Source organism: Macaca thibetana, chromosome 9 (genome assembly GCF_024542745.1).
Source record: "Macaca thibetana thibetana isolate TM-01 chromosome 9, ASM2454274v1, whole genome shotgun sequence".
NCBI classification, from domain to species: domain Eukaryota; kingdom Metazoa; phylum Chordata; class Mammalia; order Primates; family Cercopithecidae; genus Macaca; species Macaca thibetana.
In genome coordinates this window covers 109,278,524-109,296,563 of record NC_065586.1, presented here as the reverse complement: position 1 = coordinate 109,296,563, position 18,040 = coordinate 109,278,524, and the positions used below count along the sequence as shown (strand labels likewise).

Here is an 18,040-nt window from a genome sequence, read left to right as displayed (position 1 = left end):
CTCTGAAGGCTATGGCCCTTAAAGAATAAAAACAAGAAGGGAGAGGCCGGGGTCGGGCTAATTACACCTACCAAGCGACAAATCACTTGGAAAACATAAATACGTTTTCAAGGACACTCCTCCACTAACGATGCTAAAGTGTTTTTCTTTCAAATCCCAGCAAGAAAATCCAAGGGATGAAACAAACTTCGCTTATTTTAGTTTCTACTCAATTACCTGTTAATGGAAAAAATCTGGCACCAGCCATAATGAGGCAGGCATGAGCTCACTGGCGTGGGGGTCGGCCCTGTCAGGGAAGGCTGCAACAAGCGCGGCCTTTATCTGCCTCTCTATAACCCTTTCAAACTCGCTGTCAGGGAGCCCACATTGAGCAGACTGGAGAGGAGGAACCTGGGACCCACTCCAGGCCTCTGAGGTCCCTTGGGAAAAGGAAAATTGTTGTTGGCAAGTCTGTCTGGCTCCAGAAATTGATCCAGTGCCCCCCACTTGTCCGAGCAGCAGCAGACAGGGCTAAGAATTTTGTTATAATTAAATAACAGAGTGCTGATTGGTTGCTGGAGGTGGTCTTGAAACTGGTGTTTAAAAGCAGAGGAGAACAACGGTTACTATTCATAGGAAAAGCCCAGAGTCTTAAAAATCCATCTGTTTCATTCCCAAATTTAGGCCAAAAAAATGCTCACTTGCTGTCTTTAAAAATACCACCTGCTTTGCGATGTTGTATAATGTGCCATTATATAAGGTGGAGGGGGCGGAGGGGAGGGCCGGGTGGGAGGATGCCGTGTGGTGGGCAGAGCCCTTTCCTGAGGAAAACAGAGACAGCCTTGCAGAGCGCCAGGCTGTCCACTCCAAAGGCCGAGCCTCCACCTCCGATGCCCTACACCAGCCTTGAGGCACCAAGAGAGTCTTATTATCTCAGGGGGCTGCAGTCAGGAGCCCCCAAATATGGGGCCCTGGTAATTACGGACGTCCATCTTACACCCACCTGGCCTTAGGGGTCAGCCATCGCAGTTTGCACCAGTGCTGGCCTGGGTGGTGATCTTGCCCCATTGCCCACTACAGCTGGGCTGCTGGGTGAGGCCACGGTTCCTGGGACCAGGGGAAGGAGAAGTGTCCAGGCCCCCTTAGCCTGGTGGCTGGTCACTTGCATCTTCCTCCATACAACCCCCAAACCCGGGTTGTGGAAGCCACAGGACATTAGGTTCCCGATGGGACAACTCTGTTTCTACCAAGCAGACAAACGTCCCTGTCTAGCCTAACCCTTATGTAGTTTCCCAAGATTCCGAGAAATGTTGGGGGCTCAGTTGCTTCTTAAGATTCTTATTTACAGGGTAAGTGGAATAAAAAAAAAAAAAAAAAAAAAAGGAACTCTGTAGTCACACGCCTAATTTTAATTCCAGATCTGCCACTTTTTGGCTGACCCATCCTGAACACGTCACTTCGCTGCTTCCCATGACAACGGGAGTAGGAAGACTTACATCACAGTATTTGGGTGAAGAACAAATAAAATAATGCCTGCTGCCCCAGACGCCTGGGAGCCACGTATGGTGCCTGGCACATCGGAGGCACCGCTAGCAGGTGGCGGCTGGATTTCCAGGAGCCTCACACTCAAGCCCTTCATTTTGCACTGGAGTCTCCAAACCTGAAAATCACCCAGGATCGGGAACAAGCCTTACCGCTGGCAGCAGGGTTAGCATTCCCCACATCAAAGCAAGCCAGTAGAGAATTTGAGGCAACAGGTAGTTATGAGAAAGATCCCTGATCTAGATTACAAGGAATCATGGCATCTAGCTGAGATCCAGCCAGCACCCAGCTGTGTGGCTTCAGGCAAGACACTGCTAGGGCCCCCTCTCTGGGCTTCAGTTTCCTCCGGTCCTTCTTTCCAGCTCTTAAGGACCAGGCGGTCAGATTGTATTGAGAGCACATGCTTTTGCCTACAAAGGCATCCTGGAATTTCTACTCAGCAAGATAAGACTTAGATGTATCTGCACCTCCTCCTTGGGCATTCTGAGGCCCTAGTGGGAGGGGGACTAAACAAGGAGCCCCAGGACCTGTGTGAGTTTCCTCCATATCCCGACATCAGAAACAAGCTCGAATCTCTGTAACATGCCCAAGATTCTCTATTTCTACCCTCCTGTCAACCCTTGCACCCTGTAAAGCAAATAGACACAAGGGCAATTTCCAGCAGAGTGTTATCTGAAACAGTTATTAATAGGAATTTAATCTGTTTTATTATTATTTATTCTTAGAGGCCATTCCAGAAGCCACACTGCATCTACATTTTTCACTGTGAATTTCTTGCCATAGTTGATCTCATAAAGCTACCAGGAATGTGGGTGAGGGGGTGGGCACTACATAGCTTGTTTGGTTTTATTTTAAGGAGCAACCAGCACTACCTTTAGAATCCAGAGGAAGTTAACATTGCTTAACCTGAATTCTTCATAATTCCATAAAATTAAGTGAATAGGGGCATTAAATCTTTTTTTCAGAAGGCTTGTTTCATGACTTGGCCATGGTGGCTTCCTGCTTGGGTCCCACTTGATAGACCATATGGCAGTCATAGCTCCCGTGTTTAGTTACTGGTTCTATATGACACACACAACCTAGAGGCCTTTTGTTTCCCTTATTCTTCCAATGTCAGCTTCTTGATCATTTCCCCAGAATGGAGCATATATAATCTATGAGAAAAATCCAGAGGAATCCTGAGGGCATTGGATGAGAACTATTCATCTATTGTATGACAACCACAATTTATTCATCCTTTCTACCACTGATGGGCGGGCAGCTCATGTCCAGTTTTTGGCCATTATGAATGAAGCTGCCATGATCATCTACTAAGGTAAAACATATCCCATTTGGATAGCCATTTTTGTGAATTACCTAGTTCTGTTATTCAGTTTTGTTTTGCTTTTTGCCCATGTTTAATTGGTTGAGCTATCTTTTCTCTTGATTTTTAGGAATTCTTTTTATCTCTCGGTATTAGTACTTTGTCAGATAAATGTATTACAAACATTATCTCCTAGACGGTGGCTTGCCTTTTTCACTTTTAAGATAAGTTTATGGTAGATACTTTCAGCAAACTAAAGCTACAGAATTTTCAGGCTGGATGCAGTGACTCACGCCTGTAATCCCAGCACTTTGGGAGGCCGAAGCAGGCAAATCACTTGAGGTCAGGAGTTCGAGACCAGCCTGGGGCAACATGGTGAAACTCCATCTCAACTAAAAATACAAAAATTAGCCGGGCGTGGTGGTAGGCGCCTGTAAGCTCAGCTACTTGGGAGGCTGAGGCAGGAGAATTGCTTGAACCCGGGAGGTGGAGGTTGCAGTGAGCCAAGATCGTGGAAAAAGGAATTTTCCTAACTTGGTAAAATGTATCTATAAAAACATACAGCTAACACCATACTTAATAGAAAATCAGAGAATGATTTTTCTCCGAGTTCAGAAAAAAGTCAAGGAAGCCATTATCACCACTCCTATTCAGCCTTCCATTGGAGGCTCTTGCCAGCGCAAGAGGTTGAAATCTCTCAGCCTCAATTTACTTGTATATAAAATGGGGGCAATAAGTATATCTACCTCAACCAAACTCTTGTACAAATTAAAGGAGATAATAAGTAATTCATGCTATCCTTGGCAAATTGTATTATTTTTGTGCCCAGTTATTCTTCCCTATAATAGAACTATACTACCATGCCCAGTGCCATTTGATTGTATTGTTCCTTTAAATGTAGGCAGAGTATATTTTCCCAACGTATTGATGTGCAGCTGGGCCATGTTTTGGCCAATGGAATATGGTTGGAATTGACCATGTGCCAGTTTCAAACTGAGTTCTTAAGAAAACGCATGTTTCTGCTGTAACTACAGGGACATGCCCTGGGTAGCCACTAGTCTCTGAAAAGGAAACGTGTTCAACAGACCTGAACCCAACTTAGCCTGGTGCCAAGCTCAGCTAATCGCACGAGAGTCACAGCCGACTCACAGACCAAATGGCGAGAGAAGAAATGCTTGCTCTTGTAAGCCACTGAGTTTTGAGATAGTGTATTAACAGCATTATTGCAGAAATAGCTAACAAATACACTTGGCATATAATTAGTGTTTAATAAATGGCAGTTATTTAACTTACACCCCAGTTTTATAACCCGAAAATTGGGAATAATACGACAACATAGAGTTGTTAAAAGAATTAAGACATCTAATATACATGTAAAGCATTATATTTCTGAAGATGCACTCCAAGGAACATTAATTCAGAAGGAAATTAATAAGTATTACCTTCTCAAAAAAGTTTTCTATGGTCAATTACATTTGGGAAATGTGATAGGTGAAGTGAAAGAGGATCCTTTTTGGCAGACTTTCATAAAGCCTTATAAATGAATGAGCATTCTGAAACTCTAAGAGGAGGCAAAGTATGAGATGTTACCCCAACAGATTTGCCCAAGAAGACGTCTTGGGGTCTAAATACTGGTGTAACACTTAACAAGTGCCCATCAGTAAACTTTACTCCATTAACTGAATTTTATACACCATGCATACTGTATTTTAGATATTGAAACTATTATATTCAATATATGATGGCTAATATTAATGTTCAGACTTGGCTTCTAAACTTTTTTTTACCCTAACCACAGTAAGAAAGATTTTACAAAATACAGTACACACATACGGCAATAGATTCTGTTTTCCATATTTTCTATTTCATTCCATCTTTTTTTTTTTTTTTTTTTTTTTTTTTGAGATGGAGTCTCACTGTGTTGCCCAGGCTGCAGTGAGTGGTGTGATCTCGGCTCCCTGCAACCTCCGCTTCCCAGGTTTGAGCAATTCTTGTGCCTCAGCCTCCCAAGTAGCTGGGACTACAGGCATGTGCCACCATGCCCAGCTAAATTTTTATATTTTTAGTAGAGATGTGGTTTTACCATGTTGGCCAGACTGGTCTTCAACTCCTGACCTCAAGTGATCCACTCACCTTGGCCTTCCAAAGTGCTGGGATTATAGGTGTGAGCCACTGCACCTGGCACATTCAATCTTATTTTTTTTAAATATTGGTCTTATTCCACAAAGTCTATCCCTGACCTATGGATAGATTGCAAGCCACAATCTGAAAAACACTATATAATATGTATATACAAATTAGAATATATACTTCTAATTTTCTTCCATTTCCAGGATCATATAACTTTTAGTGCTGAGTCCAAAATGCTTGATTTATGTAATTATCAACTGTCATTATTATTATTACACGCACAGACACCAGAGTAAGAAAAGAAAACTTCTGCGCACTGACAGGCAGAAAGAGTGCCTGGCGGTCCCATAGCAACACCCTCTCACAAGGCTGTGGATCAAATTAGCTCTACCTTCCACCACTCCCTAGTTACCCTGATGAGCTGTCTTTATAAGAAGAAATATAACATGGTATTTAGCTATGCAGGCTCCTAAGTCAGCCTGCCTAGGTTCAAATCTAAGGCTCTCTGCTTCCCAGATACGTTTTTGGGGAAGCAACTTAACCTCTCTTAGTGTCACTTTCTACATCTGTAAAATGAACATAAAAGCAATTTCCATCCCCATGAGTATTAAAAGAGAAATGCAAGTTGAGTTTTTAGCAAATTCTTTTGTTATTATCCTTACATAAAACTTCTTTCTAGGTGAGAGGCTTGTCCAGGCCTCGGGAATGTCGGCATTCCCTTTCCTTAGAAACTCCAGCCTATAAGATGGTGCAGAAATAAACCCAGGAAAACTGGAGACCAAGCTGGCTTCACCCAGACTTACATGCCAGTTGCTAGAACAGTCCCTGGTGTAAGCAGAAATGGTCACTGAATGTAGGAAAGTACTTACGGCTCCCATCAAGTGTACCCACGAGGTGCCATCTTTAAAGAAACCCAGCTTCAGAGCCAGAAGTCACCAGTGTTGCCCATCGGACACAGGCCAGAGTTCGCAGCAGGACTCTCCGATGGCCAGGTGCCTGGGAGTGCGGAAGCAGATATGGAACGGGTGACAAAGAAGCCAACCCCAGATAGGAATCCTTTCGAAAATCCAATCTGTGGCCCTGCTCATTGGTGATTCCCAGCTCTGGTTTGTGGCACTTGCCTCAGGCACCATTCACAAGAGGCTTTTAGGCTACTCCTCAGTTTCTTTGCAAAGGGCTTTAATTGAAAACACATTTCTATACCACAAAAAGCAACCCAGACAGGGCTGCGGCTCCCCAGAGACTAGAAGTCATTTTCCTAAGGCCATTAAGTTGCAGGTAAAATGAATGAGTGTGGATGAGTCACAATGTCTGTCCCTGGGTCATGTAGATGTGTCTTCCGCATCTAGATCTTTGTGATTCTGTCACTTGGGTGTGAAGAACTGGACTAACCAGCAGAATCTCAAAGAGAAATAATGAAAACAATAATTCCAGCACTTTGGGAGGCCCAGGCGGGCAGATCATCTGAGGTCAGGAGTTCAAGACCAGCCTGGTCAACATGGTGAAACCCCATCTCTACTAAAAATACAAAAATTGGCCAGGTGTGGTGGCACACGCCTGTAGTCCCAGCTACTCAGGAGGCTGAGGCAGGAGAATCATTTGAAACTGGAAGGAGATTACAGTGAGCCGAGATTGTGCCACTGCACTCCATACACTCTCCAGCCTTGGCGACAGCATAAGACTCCGTCTCAGAAAAAAAAAAAAAAAGAGAAATAATGAAAACAAATAGAAGACTGGCCTTTGGCTTTTATATTAATAATAAACCCTATGACATACTAGTCTAGCAACTTTGCATCTTAGCCGTCATACAAATCTGTCCAGATGAACACCAACATCATCACTCGTTAGCTGAAGAAACAAAGACTCAGAGAGATAAAGGAATTACCCAAGGACACACAGCAAGAGTCAGATGTGGGATCCTCCAAGCTCAGATTCACCCCACTGCTCCAAGCTACTTACTTTCTCGAAAATCCTGCATCCAGATGCAGGGCTCTCTGACCCTACATGAATCCATGTCATCAGGAAAAAAAATGAACGTTTTTATATCTGAAATGAAAAGCCATCCACTGAAAAAATTGCTTTCCACATGGGCCTGTCCAAGACCACCACCAATAGTGGAAGGACTGCCCATTCTGAAGAGTTCTGTGCTAAGACTCCGCAGTTGGCAAATGATTCTGTAGTGAGCTGAATGGTGGCCCCCCAAAAATACATGCCCATATGCAAATCCTATTAAAACTTGTATTGCTTTATATAGCAAAATATGTGATTAACTTAAAGATCTAAAGAGAAGGGATATTTATCCAGGATTATCTAGGTAGGCCCAAAATACAAAACAGGTATCCTTGTAAGAGAGAGGCAGAGGGAGTCTGGGGACAGACAAGAGGAGAAAGCGATGTGAAGATGGAAGCAGAGATTGGAGTGATGTGGCTTCAATCCACAGAATGCCAAGGATTACAGGCAGCCACTGGAAGCTGAAACAGACACGGAACAGATGAGCCTCCAGAGCCTTGGAGGAAGCTCAGCCCTGCCATCACTTTGATTTCAGACTTCTGGTTTGCAAGGCTGTGCGAGAGCAAATTTGTTGTTTTAAACCACCACATTTGTGGTGATTCATTACAGCCACCACAGGAAACGTACGCCCTACTAATATGCAAACATCTTTGGCGAAGCCCCGTAAGAAGCCGAAAGTGATGTGGCTCGGCGAGTGACAGTTACCGTTTTCCAGACGTTGTTTCAGAGTCTCTTAGTAATGAAAAACCCGCAGATCCACTCTTACAGATGAAATTAGAGGATGCTCAGTTTGAAAAGAAACTCTTGAGGTAGGAAGAAAATCAGAGAGAGGAAGCGCTGAAGGGCAAAGACTTGGCTGGGCATTTGGGAGACCAGAGCTCGGGCTGCTGAGAACACAGGCCTGGGGGAAAGGAAGTTGTTGTGGGTGGAAGGATCCTCCAAGTATCAACCAGGTGTTGTTAAGGCAGGCAAGCGTGTGACTCGGTGACCTCTATTTTGATTTTTGGAGAGATCGGCACTTGGCTGGCTGACAGCAGAGGGACTGACCCCCCTGCCCTTTTTTCTGGCCTTTGTAACAAGGGCAGTGAGTTACATCCCAGCATGGCCAAAAGGATTAAGAAGGTCAGCACCACCCTGAAAGTTGTGAGAACACAAAATTTGGAAGCCTCATGTAAAGTTTCCATTTTGCTGCCTCCCACAATACGGGTGTTGAGTTGGCCAATCTCATTCCTTCTTTCCTTCAAAAAATGTATATCGAGCACCCCACTGTGTGCCCAGCACTAAACCAAGACCCTAGCATACAGCAGGGACACGAGTCACAATCCTGTCATCCTGGAGGGCTCTCTAGAGAAATGGTTTTCAACTGGGGGTGATTTTGCCTCTCAGGGGACACCTGGCGATATCTGGAGATGTTTCTGACTGTCACGACTGGTGGGAGGGCAAGGGCTGACAAGTTATCTAGTGGGTGGAGGCCAGGGGTGTTAACATCCAACAATGCAGAGGTCAGGCCCCCACAGCTAACAATTATCTGGCCCAAAATGTCATGAGTTCTGAGGTTGAGAAACACGGTGAGGCTGGAGTGACCTAAGCAGATGACAGCCCCTTTCACGATGATAGTGAGTCAAAGGAGACCAGCAGACAGAGGCCTGAAAGACCACACAGGAGGGAGACGGGCAACCCTCGAGGGCTCTGGACCATCTCCCCCAACAAAGGGATGCCTTCGCCAAGACCTGAAGCATGAGGGGTTGTTTTCCAGGCAGGAAGAGCAAAAACGCTTTTAGGTAAGCTTAACTCTGTAGTACAGCTAGAGAGGAAAGAGAGTGAGCGAGTGTGTGAGGCAGAGAAGGTAGGGCAATCAAGAAAATCCTCTGAAAGGACGGTTCTCTCACTTGTGTTTTGGAGGGGAAGGGCCGACTGTATTATGTGAGGCGGCAGAACTTCGTGTTACGAGCAGGAGCCCGGAGTCAGATCTGAATTTAAATCCCAGCGCCACCACCTCCTGTGTGGCCTTAGACAAGGCACCTAAAACCCTCAGTTCCTAAATCCATTTTCAGAAAATGAAGCAGAGGGTGGCAGGGGAGAAGAATGTCTACCTTAGGTGGTAGTGTTCGGATTAAATGAGAAAATGCACATAAACGGCTTGGCACACTGCCACGAATAACAGATACTGTTCTTATTTGTGTTTTCAAAGGTCACTCGGCCCAGTGTGCAAAATAAAATGAGGAAGGACAACCAGAAACACTCCTCCCTGGGAATACAAAGCAAAGCAAAAACAAAATGCTGAGATTTTACAGAACAAAAACTTGCTTGAGCAAAGCAGTTTCCGAGGGGCTTTTAAGTCCTTGATGCTACACTGTGCTCACCTTAAGTAACCACAACGGCAACACGAACAGTTCCATGCCCATTGAAATCATCATCCTTTGAAGGTATGGATGTCCTAGATAAATGGAACAATGTGTCCATCCATCCAGCTAGTCAGCAAGGGAAATGAAATCCAGGGGAAACCTTAGGAAGATCTGTATCGTGGCCCCTGCTCAGTGATGGTGATGAACTTGTGCTCTTACTAGGGTACAGCCAAAACACTTGGATCCCACACACAGCAAGGCGCTTCCACACACACCTTTCAGTGCATCACCTTAATCCAATTTTCTAAAAAGCTGCTTACTCAATAATGGCGCATTGCTAGAGAAAGGGCAGTTTGACACCCTTGCATCTCTCCCTGCACGCAACTCTTGGAGGTTAGGATGCTGTCACATTCATGATCCTTCACTGCTAAGGAGGTGGTTTCTTAAGTGCACTCTTGGTGGACTAAGTCTCATTCACCAGAATTAAATTCTTTCTGCTTGATACTGTGAGAGGATGAGTAGGATATGTCAGAGAAACTGGTTTATAGCCCCCCAAAAAGTGACATTTACTCTGTAACTGTGCTTTGCTTTCAGCAATAAACTACTGGGGATGGCACAGTGAAATAGTACAGGGGAAGACACACGCCAAGGATCCCGTTTGATACTGACCATCTTCATTGCAAACGACACATTACGCAAACCAGATACACAAGGTGCACCAAATGGGCCATGAGGATGGAGGGGAGGGGAGCAACCCCTCACAAGAGTCCAAAACCACATTCTGGTACCTAAGTCATCACCTACACGCTAACTGTATGGTCAAGTTCCAACTTGGGAATATGTTTTTCTTGCTTACGGTAGGTCCAGTTTCCCTAGAGATAAAAATCCAAATCACAGAAACAAGTGACCAGCCTTTATCTGCACAGACTAAGTTGCTTTTATTAATCCAGAACGGCATGCTACAGATACTGTACAGCATGAACATTTATTCATTACAAAAATGGCTTCCAAACCATTAAAAATGAACTTGGAATAAGAGCATAAAACGGAACAGTAACATCACAACTGTTAGGAAACATTCAAAGTATTCACAAAAAATGTTATAGTTAGCATTTTAATAAACCAGAGAAAAATCGGAGACAGGTTTACAATCGCTTCATGTCAACTACAATGGCACTGAATGAACAGGTTTCAGCTTTATACAGCAGTCTGCAACATCAACATGCCTAGATTTTTTTTAGTTTTAAAGTCTGCTGCCTACTCGTATGTAATATGTGTACATAAAAGCGGCAGCCGGTTTTTCGTGTAAGAGTAATCTAATATACAGAATTTTGGCCCTTAAGGGTTTATACCTCTTCATTTAAAATGCTTTCTGGACAATCTGCTACCAAACACATTTTGTTATAGGTGACATTAAAACTACATACAAATCTACCTATGTAACATCACAGCAAAACATGATGAACAAAAATTACAGCATCAAAAAGAGGGAGAAAGCTAAATTCACTGAGAATTTTGGCACGTAAAGTTCTGCACACGGTCAGTCCAGGCCCTAAGGGCGCAGGGTAGGGCATCCCACTGGGAGTTCAAAGGGGAAAAAGATGGTTCCCACTGCTGCTCAGACAGTGTCGCTAAAATTCCCTCACTCATTTTCAAGTCTTGTTTTACATAATGGCTTTTAAAGCAACTTTTGTTAATGCTACTGATCCTTAATGCAACTATTAATGTCCATTTGGTGACAACTGGGTTTCATACAGCAAAAAAAAAAAAAAAAAAAAAAAAGTCAAAAAGGGAAACAAAAATATATATACACATTTTATATATAAACTTAAAAACCTTGTACAAATGAGTTGTTATATATAAGATGCTTATGCTAAGGGGGAAAAAAAACTTTATACAGTTTCAAGAAAAAGGAAAACATATTTTAAAAGGGACGACATACAGGTACGACAAGCAATCTCTAAAGCAATAAATACTACTGGCCCAACAGCATTGTGATTCTATTAAGTGTTGAGTAGCATCCCCTCCCCCCAAAAGAACACCACCATGGAACAAGGTATATTAACACATTTTTACCCTTTGTTTCTGTACATTTAAACAATAACAAGTAACATCACAATAAAAGTTGTTTCACACAGAAAAAAAAACAAAAAAGTAATGGCACTGCATTCGTGGTGCCCTTACGGTTTAAAAACCAGATGTAAAATGATTGGTTCGCAAGCTCGTATTTAATACAAATAATACAGAACCAACTCCTTCTGGAGGGCTGCTTCAAAATTGCTTCTTTTTTTTTCTTTTTGTTTTTTAATCAGTCTTTTAAAACTAAGCTATCCGAACTACATAACAGTTATGTATATATATATATTTTTTAAACGCTACAAAGACTTTAAACAGCTGTTGATAAAAATTTTGGTAGAATCATGAGGTTCTTCTCTCATCTACATATTTAAAAGGAGAAATTGAAATAAGAATGGGTCAAATATTGACCAATGAACTCGATAAACATCAACTAATGTAGCCACGTGGCACAAAATTAAGAGAGTACAAAACAAAACCTTTCAAGGTGGGGGGGAGGGGGGCCAAATAAAGAAAAGTGAAACAAAACCATAAACAAAGCGACTGGGGTTCACGACGCTAAAGCTATTCTAAAGACTTGGTGACGAGCGACAGCGGCTGGGGCTGGGTCCCGGCCAGGGAGCTGTGGGAATGTAAGGAAGAAGTCGACGGCTGTGCAACTGATGAGGAGGGGGCGGCAGGCTGCAAAGCGGTTGGGGGCAGGTCCAGGGCCCCGTTGGGACAGAGGGCGGAGGCCTTGTGGGTGGCCTCGGCGAGCAGGAGGGCGGGCGGTGGAGGCATCATGGACAGGTGGGCCAGGGGGTCGGGCTTCAGGGACAGCGACAGAGGCTGGGTCTGCTCAGTCTGTGACTTGGCGTCTCGGGGAGGGGAGCCTAGCAGGTTGGGGGAGGGGGGAGGCGAATCTAGTAAGCTTCCATCTGAAGAGGGTGGGCTGAGGCAGCTGCCTTCACCTTGTATGTAGCGAACGCACTTTTTTTTTCTCCTAGAAACAGGGGAGAGAGTTATCTGTGAATAGAGGGCACAGATGCCAAGGGAGAGAGTTACCTAATGCTCACACCCAAGCTGAGGTCACCTAAGGGATGTCCCACAGAGGTGGCATGCCCAATGGTCCGAGGACAATTACGGTGGCGCCCCCCCGGGGCTGGGTCGCTCACTTCACGGTGCCCAGATCTAAGCCTGTTCTGGTAAACCACATATTTAAAGAGTCTGAACTCTCTACCTGCTTCCCCCAACCCCTACTAAACACCCACGGCCCCACCCTGCCCAAATGTACGACAGCAGCATGGAGGTGGCCACCTGCAGACAGTGGCATCTATTTGCCAGCAAGTGGCTTTGTCCAAATTGACATGAACTGAAAAGCTCTTTTGGCTTAGACAGTCCCTCACTTTCCCATCAAGTTTCCTCGGCCCTTCACCCCCATTCCCACCACTACCACCCCCATCCCCCAGTGATGTCTGTGTGTGAGTGTGTGTGTGTTTAAAAGAGAAAGACAGAGCTCCTTCCCCAGCCGCCTCGTATCAATATGAAACTCTCAAAATGCTCACTGTTGAGCCCACATAGCTGAAGGCAGCGCTAGCAAGAGGCTTAAAGGTTTTAACACACCACCACCATGAGGCTGCTGGCGCCCAGAGAGCTTTCGGGCTTGTCTGTTAAGAACCACACCAAATCAAGAGAGGTCAGAATCAGGTGAGAAGGGAGGAAGGGAAACAAAAATAAAACAAAATAAACTTTAAAAAAAAAAACAAAAAAAAAAAAAAACAAAAAACAAACAAAAAAAAAGAAATCACCAAAAACAGGTAGAAGAGGATAAACAAAGGTGGGGGAGGGGGAAGAATAAGAAAAACAGAAAATGATTCAAAGGAACAAGAATAACTGGTTGTATGGCCTGCAGGTTGTGGATTAAATTAAGATTCAAACTTGATTTTTTTTACTTTTTTTTTTTTTTTTAAGATTTGGGGCTTTCCCCTCCCCCACCCCATAGTGAGAAGGTTGGAAGGAGAGATGGTGGGGATGGGATGGATGGAGGGGCATCCTGCCCTTGTCAATATGCCGAGGCCAGTCAATGGAGGGTGCAGCACAAGCCGGTCACCAAAGTGACAACAAAGAAGAAGTGCCAGGGAATCACAGCATGGACCTTCCTGGGTTTGGGTTATCGTGCGTGTTTAAACCAGAAAGACTAATTTTGCCCTACACCAAAACCAGCATCTCCCCTCTTCACTACTCATTCATGTAAGAAATAGGAATGAGAATTTCAGAACCTTTCTTGCTTAGCATCAAAGGATGAGGTCGGGGAAAATCAACTCAAGAAATTGAGCATGTGACTTCAAAGCTTCTCCTCCCATTAATCCCAGTCTGATGGGATGGTATTTGGTAAGCAAAGGTGAGCCTGGGGATCAACCCCACTAATGCTATAAAAATAATGCAGATACAGGAAGTGTGCTCATCTAAGGACCCTAGAATATTGTCAGAACCATGGCTGATAACACTCCAACCAGAAACACGTGTGTAAGCGCTGGCCAGCTTTCTGCTGCTGGAAGCAACCAAGATGCTGCCTGCTTGAAGGCAACCACTGTCAGACAATGTCACTGGCCTTGGAAAGGAAGGGTGTGCTGAGTTCCTCCTCTCGGTCTGTGCCCCAGAGCTGTCTGATCCTGCCCCTGTGTGCATGGGGTTTGGACTCAGCAAGATGGCAGGAAGGCAGGGAAGGAGGGGAGGGGTTTAAGGGAGCATGCTCAGTCCTCCCTGCCTCCCAGAGGCTGAGATTCATGGGGGCTAGTGGCCTCAGGTGTCTGTCTGTTCCCTCTGGGTCAGAAGGAACTCTAGGGGAGCAAGCACCACCCCCTGTCACCCTCAATTTGGCAAGGTTCCTTTTTCTCCCTGGGAGAGAGTAAATAGACTATGGGTTCTGCTTCCATCCCAGAAACCAAGATAAATAATTAAGCCTCTCAGAGTTTTAAACCACCTTAGCCTGCAGATCAAAACATGCTCAAAAAACTAAGATGTCCATGCATTTTAAAAATGGGAGAAGGAAAGGAGGTGGGGGGGGGGCGCATAAGCAAAACTGAGAAAGCAACAGAGAAAAACAGAGAGAGGAAAGGAAAGGGAGAAGGAAAGAAGTGGGGAGAACAACCAGGAAGACAAGGGAACGGCACCAAGCAGCATTCCATGCTATATTAGGGCAGAGTGAAAAGATGGGAAAAGCAACTTGGTGGGCTCAAAACAGCATCTTGTTAAAATGTCCACAAATGTCAAATAAAACTAGAAACCTTGTGTGGCAAGCTAGGAGCCCTGATTGGCTAGGAGCGTTCTGGTACTTTCCTCACCCCTCCCACCCTCATGACGTGGAAGTTTCCAGATCACAGGAATGAGAGGGGCATCTGCAACACGGGACATGAAGACTATGGCGACAGAGCGATGGGTCTTCTAAGGTGGCAGAGCACAGGGCAGCTGGCACGCACACACACTTCTGACAAGTCAGAAAATGCCTCAGTTGGCAACTTCTTTTCTTTCCCCCCCCCCTTTTTTTTTTTAAGTACATTTTGTCCTTGGGTTTCAGCATCAAGCCAGGGGTGGCCACAGCCACGTTAAAAGGAAAAGTTGAGCAAAAGGGGGAAGGTAACCCATACTCTTAGCACCCCCAACCTAGGCTTCACCTCGATTCAGAGTGGCCTCTTAAAAACCCCTTTCTAGCTTCTTATTTATTCTGGAAGGAAACTAAAGGTTTTTCCTGATCCTGTTTTGGAATAACATCCCTCAAAGACAGCAGAAATGCATTTGCTCATCATTCCATGGTATGGAAAAGTCACCAACGAAGAAAAACGTCTGCCGGGAAAGTCTGAACACTGCTGAGACTGGAAACAAAACCAGGTGGAGACGGGGACCTGGGGAACTCTGGCACCTAGGACCAGGAGCTCAGCATCTGCAGCAGAAACGCTACCATACTGACAGCCCCTCCAAGATGCGTTTTAGAAAACCATGCTGCTCAAACAGGAAGCAGCTACAAAAGTTTTGGGTTGGCAGATTTTTTTTTTTTTAAATATATCAATAAAATTCTGGGCTCTGAAGATACACCCAGGCTGTAAGCAAGGTGTAAGCTATGTCCAAATGGGGGACGTACGTTTGGGTCAATGTTAGGAATAACTTCAAGAAACAAAAAGTCTGACTTGCAGCAACTGCTTCCAAAACAAAAAAAGAGGATTCATAAACCACTACTCACCCCATTAATAAACAAACCAGGTACCTGAACTGGCCTTATTGTGAGGCACACACAATAGTGTCAGTTGTATATTTCTACACATCATGAGAAACCCTCTCTTTTAGTGACCCTTGTGGTTCACCAGTCATTTGGCCATGGCAGGGCATCTCAGAACAGGCTTCCATAGCTAGTTATCTTCCCACCTGGTACAAGTAAAATGTTGACAAATTCACTGCTCAACAGAGTCCCTGCCCTCCCTGGCTAGTCCTAATTAAATACCTAACCTCCTCCATCAACTTTGTCACAAAACTCCTTTCTGTTGTGCAGAGAAGACCCCAGGACTGTGTCAAAGGGACATTTGTCAGCTCTGTGAACACTCCCATCTCACAGAATGCCTGGGGATTCCTCTCCTATGGGCAGAGGGCTGTCTGTGTGGCTCCCTCTCAGGGAAGACTCTCAGGCCCTCACTCCTCTAATGTGCTGGGGTCAACATGAGGCACTTCACCGATCTCTCGTATTGGCATCAGAAAAGGGGGGAAGAGACACAAGAGACTCGTGGGCATGCACGTAATGGGATGCACATCTGATCTAACGTCTAAACACGGAGCACATGGCAAAGTCATGAAGGGGAGGGACACGTGACGAGGGAGGCACTACAAACAGGGAAGCGTGTTTGGGGTGTTGAAATACCTACCATCATAATATTCCAAATTCAAAGACTGCTTGTATCAGAACAAAGAAACAACAAATTTAACCAAAGGTGGTCATTAAAGGAAAGGAAATGAGACAGGAGCTAGTCGGTATCCCTCCACCAAGAAGGAAGTACCTACGCTTTCCCTGAGAATGCAGGCTGGATGGAGACCTGCAGGTGGAACATGGGTGCTTAATTTGGACACTTCTGGGCTATTCTGATTCGTTTTGGAACCAGTGCTATATATATACACGTATTTTGTTAATTCTGCAGGCCTAGGGACGCTGCAGTCTGAGACCGCATGACTCACTGCTTGCAGCCCTTTAGCTGGTGCATGCCGTTCAATGCCACGCTTCTTTTTCAGCACTGTAAAACAATGTCAGCTAACCAAGCTCCTCTGTACAGACATGTGGTTTTTTAAACATAAAACAACCAAAAAGGAAAAAGAAAAAGGGAAAGAAGAAGCCTACCCCAGAACCCTTCTCCATATGTCTCGACTCTTAAGTGCACGGGAATGCAATTGCTGCCAAGTGTTAACTCATTCAAACCTTTGGAAAGGGTGGCTCTCTGTGCTCAGTACCCGGGCCACCGAGGCATTCATAGGGCCGGACCAGCTCCAGGATGCTGGCTTTCAAAGCAAAAAGATAAATGCCCCTCCTTGTTTGTTAAGGCTGTGGTCTCAGTCCTGCCACCAGGGATGTTACTGACGAGAGCAGCGGGGAAAGAGAGAAAGAGAAAGTGGGGAGAGGAAACGGCATAAAATTAGCAAGGAAATTTTGAAGAATGAGGATCATTAGTCATTGATGCCAGAGGGGAGGTAGATGGGAACGAGGTCAAAATAAATTATCACGCTAAGGTACCGGAAGGACAGAATGCTTTGATTTTCCCAAAGGCCTCGCAGTGGTAATATACCTGCACGGTTTGCACCATAAAGTCTGTCGGTCAAGCCCGAACAGTGCCCGACACTTCTTTGGAGTATTTGCATCTGTTAGCATAAGGTAAACACAAAAAATACAACACAATGGTGGGTCGTGCTCAGTTGGATGTGAAATCTCAGCTACCGCTTCCTTTTCTTCTCTATCACCTTGGTTCTACTTGATAATCTTCCCTCACCAAGGACATGAAAGGAAAGGACTTCTATGAGTCAAAAGAAAAAAAATAAAATAAAACAATAAAACACACACACACAAAACAACAACCAGAAACCAAAAAACAACAATGAAAAAAAAATAAATAAATAAAAAGAGAGAGAGAAGAGGAGGGGAGAAGGTGACGTCATTTGCTTCTACCTAGGCCAGGATTCCGATCCTGGGCTGTCACAAGGAAGGGACAGGGGTTGGCAGGTAACATTGCCTGGGAGGGGGCGCGCTAAGGTTTGTTGTCGCTGACCCGAGGAGGCATGAGTGATGCTGTTTTACAGTGGCATTTTGGCTGGCAGCAGCAGGAGAACAAGCACATCCCTCATAGAGCCCATACACTTGGCAGTGTCCCACTCCCCTGTGTCTCCTGAGATCCACACACAGAGCTACAAAGCAACAGGCCAGAGAAGGGGGAGAGGATCGAATAGACCAGCTGCAAACCAGCACAGCGAATCTGGAAAACTATACACACCTGCAAGGGCCGCACCAGTTATTCTGTTGATCAAGGCCAAAGCGCGCTCGGCATTTCTTAGGAGCGCTCAGGTCTGAATGAGTTCAAGAGAGAAGCGAGCAGAGGAGGAGAACATGGGAGAAAGGGAGAGAGAGAGAGAAAAAGAGAGAGAGAGAGAG

At 45.0% G+C, this 18,040-nt stretch overlaps 1 protein-coding gene across 40 annotated transcripts in view; it reads right to left on the bottom strand.

The window, feature by feature from the left end:
• Nucleotides 1-10,222: 10,222 nt before the first annotated feature.
• Nucleotides 10,223-18,040, bottom strand: part of TCF7L2 (transcription factor 7 like 2) — a 218,305-nt gene continuing 210,487 nt past the window's right edge. For 20 of the 40 annotated variants that reach the window (XM_050804366.1, XM_050804372.1, XM_050804369.1 and 17 more), the window contains 2 exons: nt 17,883-17,955; nt 10,223-12,367 (listed from right to left, as the gene is read on the bottom strand). In XM_050804366.1, the coding sequence (XP_050660323.1) occupies nt 11,950-12,367; nt 17,883-17,955 (491 nt within the window). In that variant the 3' untranslated portion in view covers nt 10,223-11,949. Of the gene's footprint in view, nt 12,368-17,182; nt 17,257-17,882; nt 17,956-18,040 lie in introns of those variants that run through there. The other 20 variants (XM_050804394.1, XM_050804396.1, XM_050804397.1 and 17 more) reach the window with 4 other exon arrangements.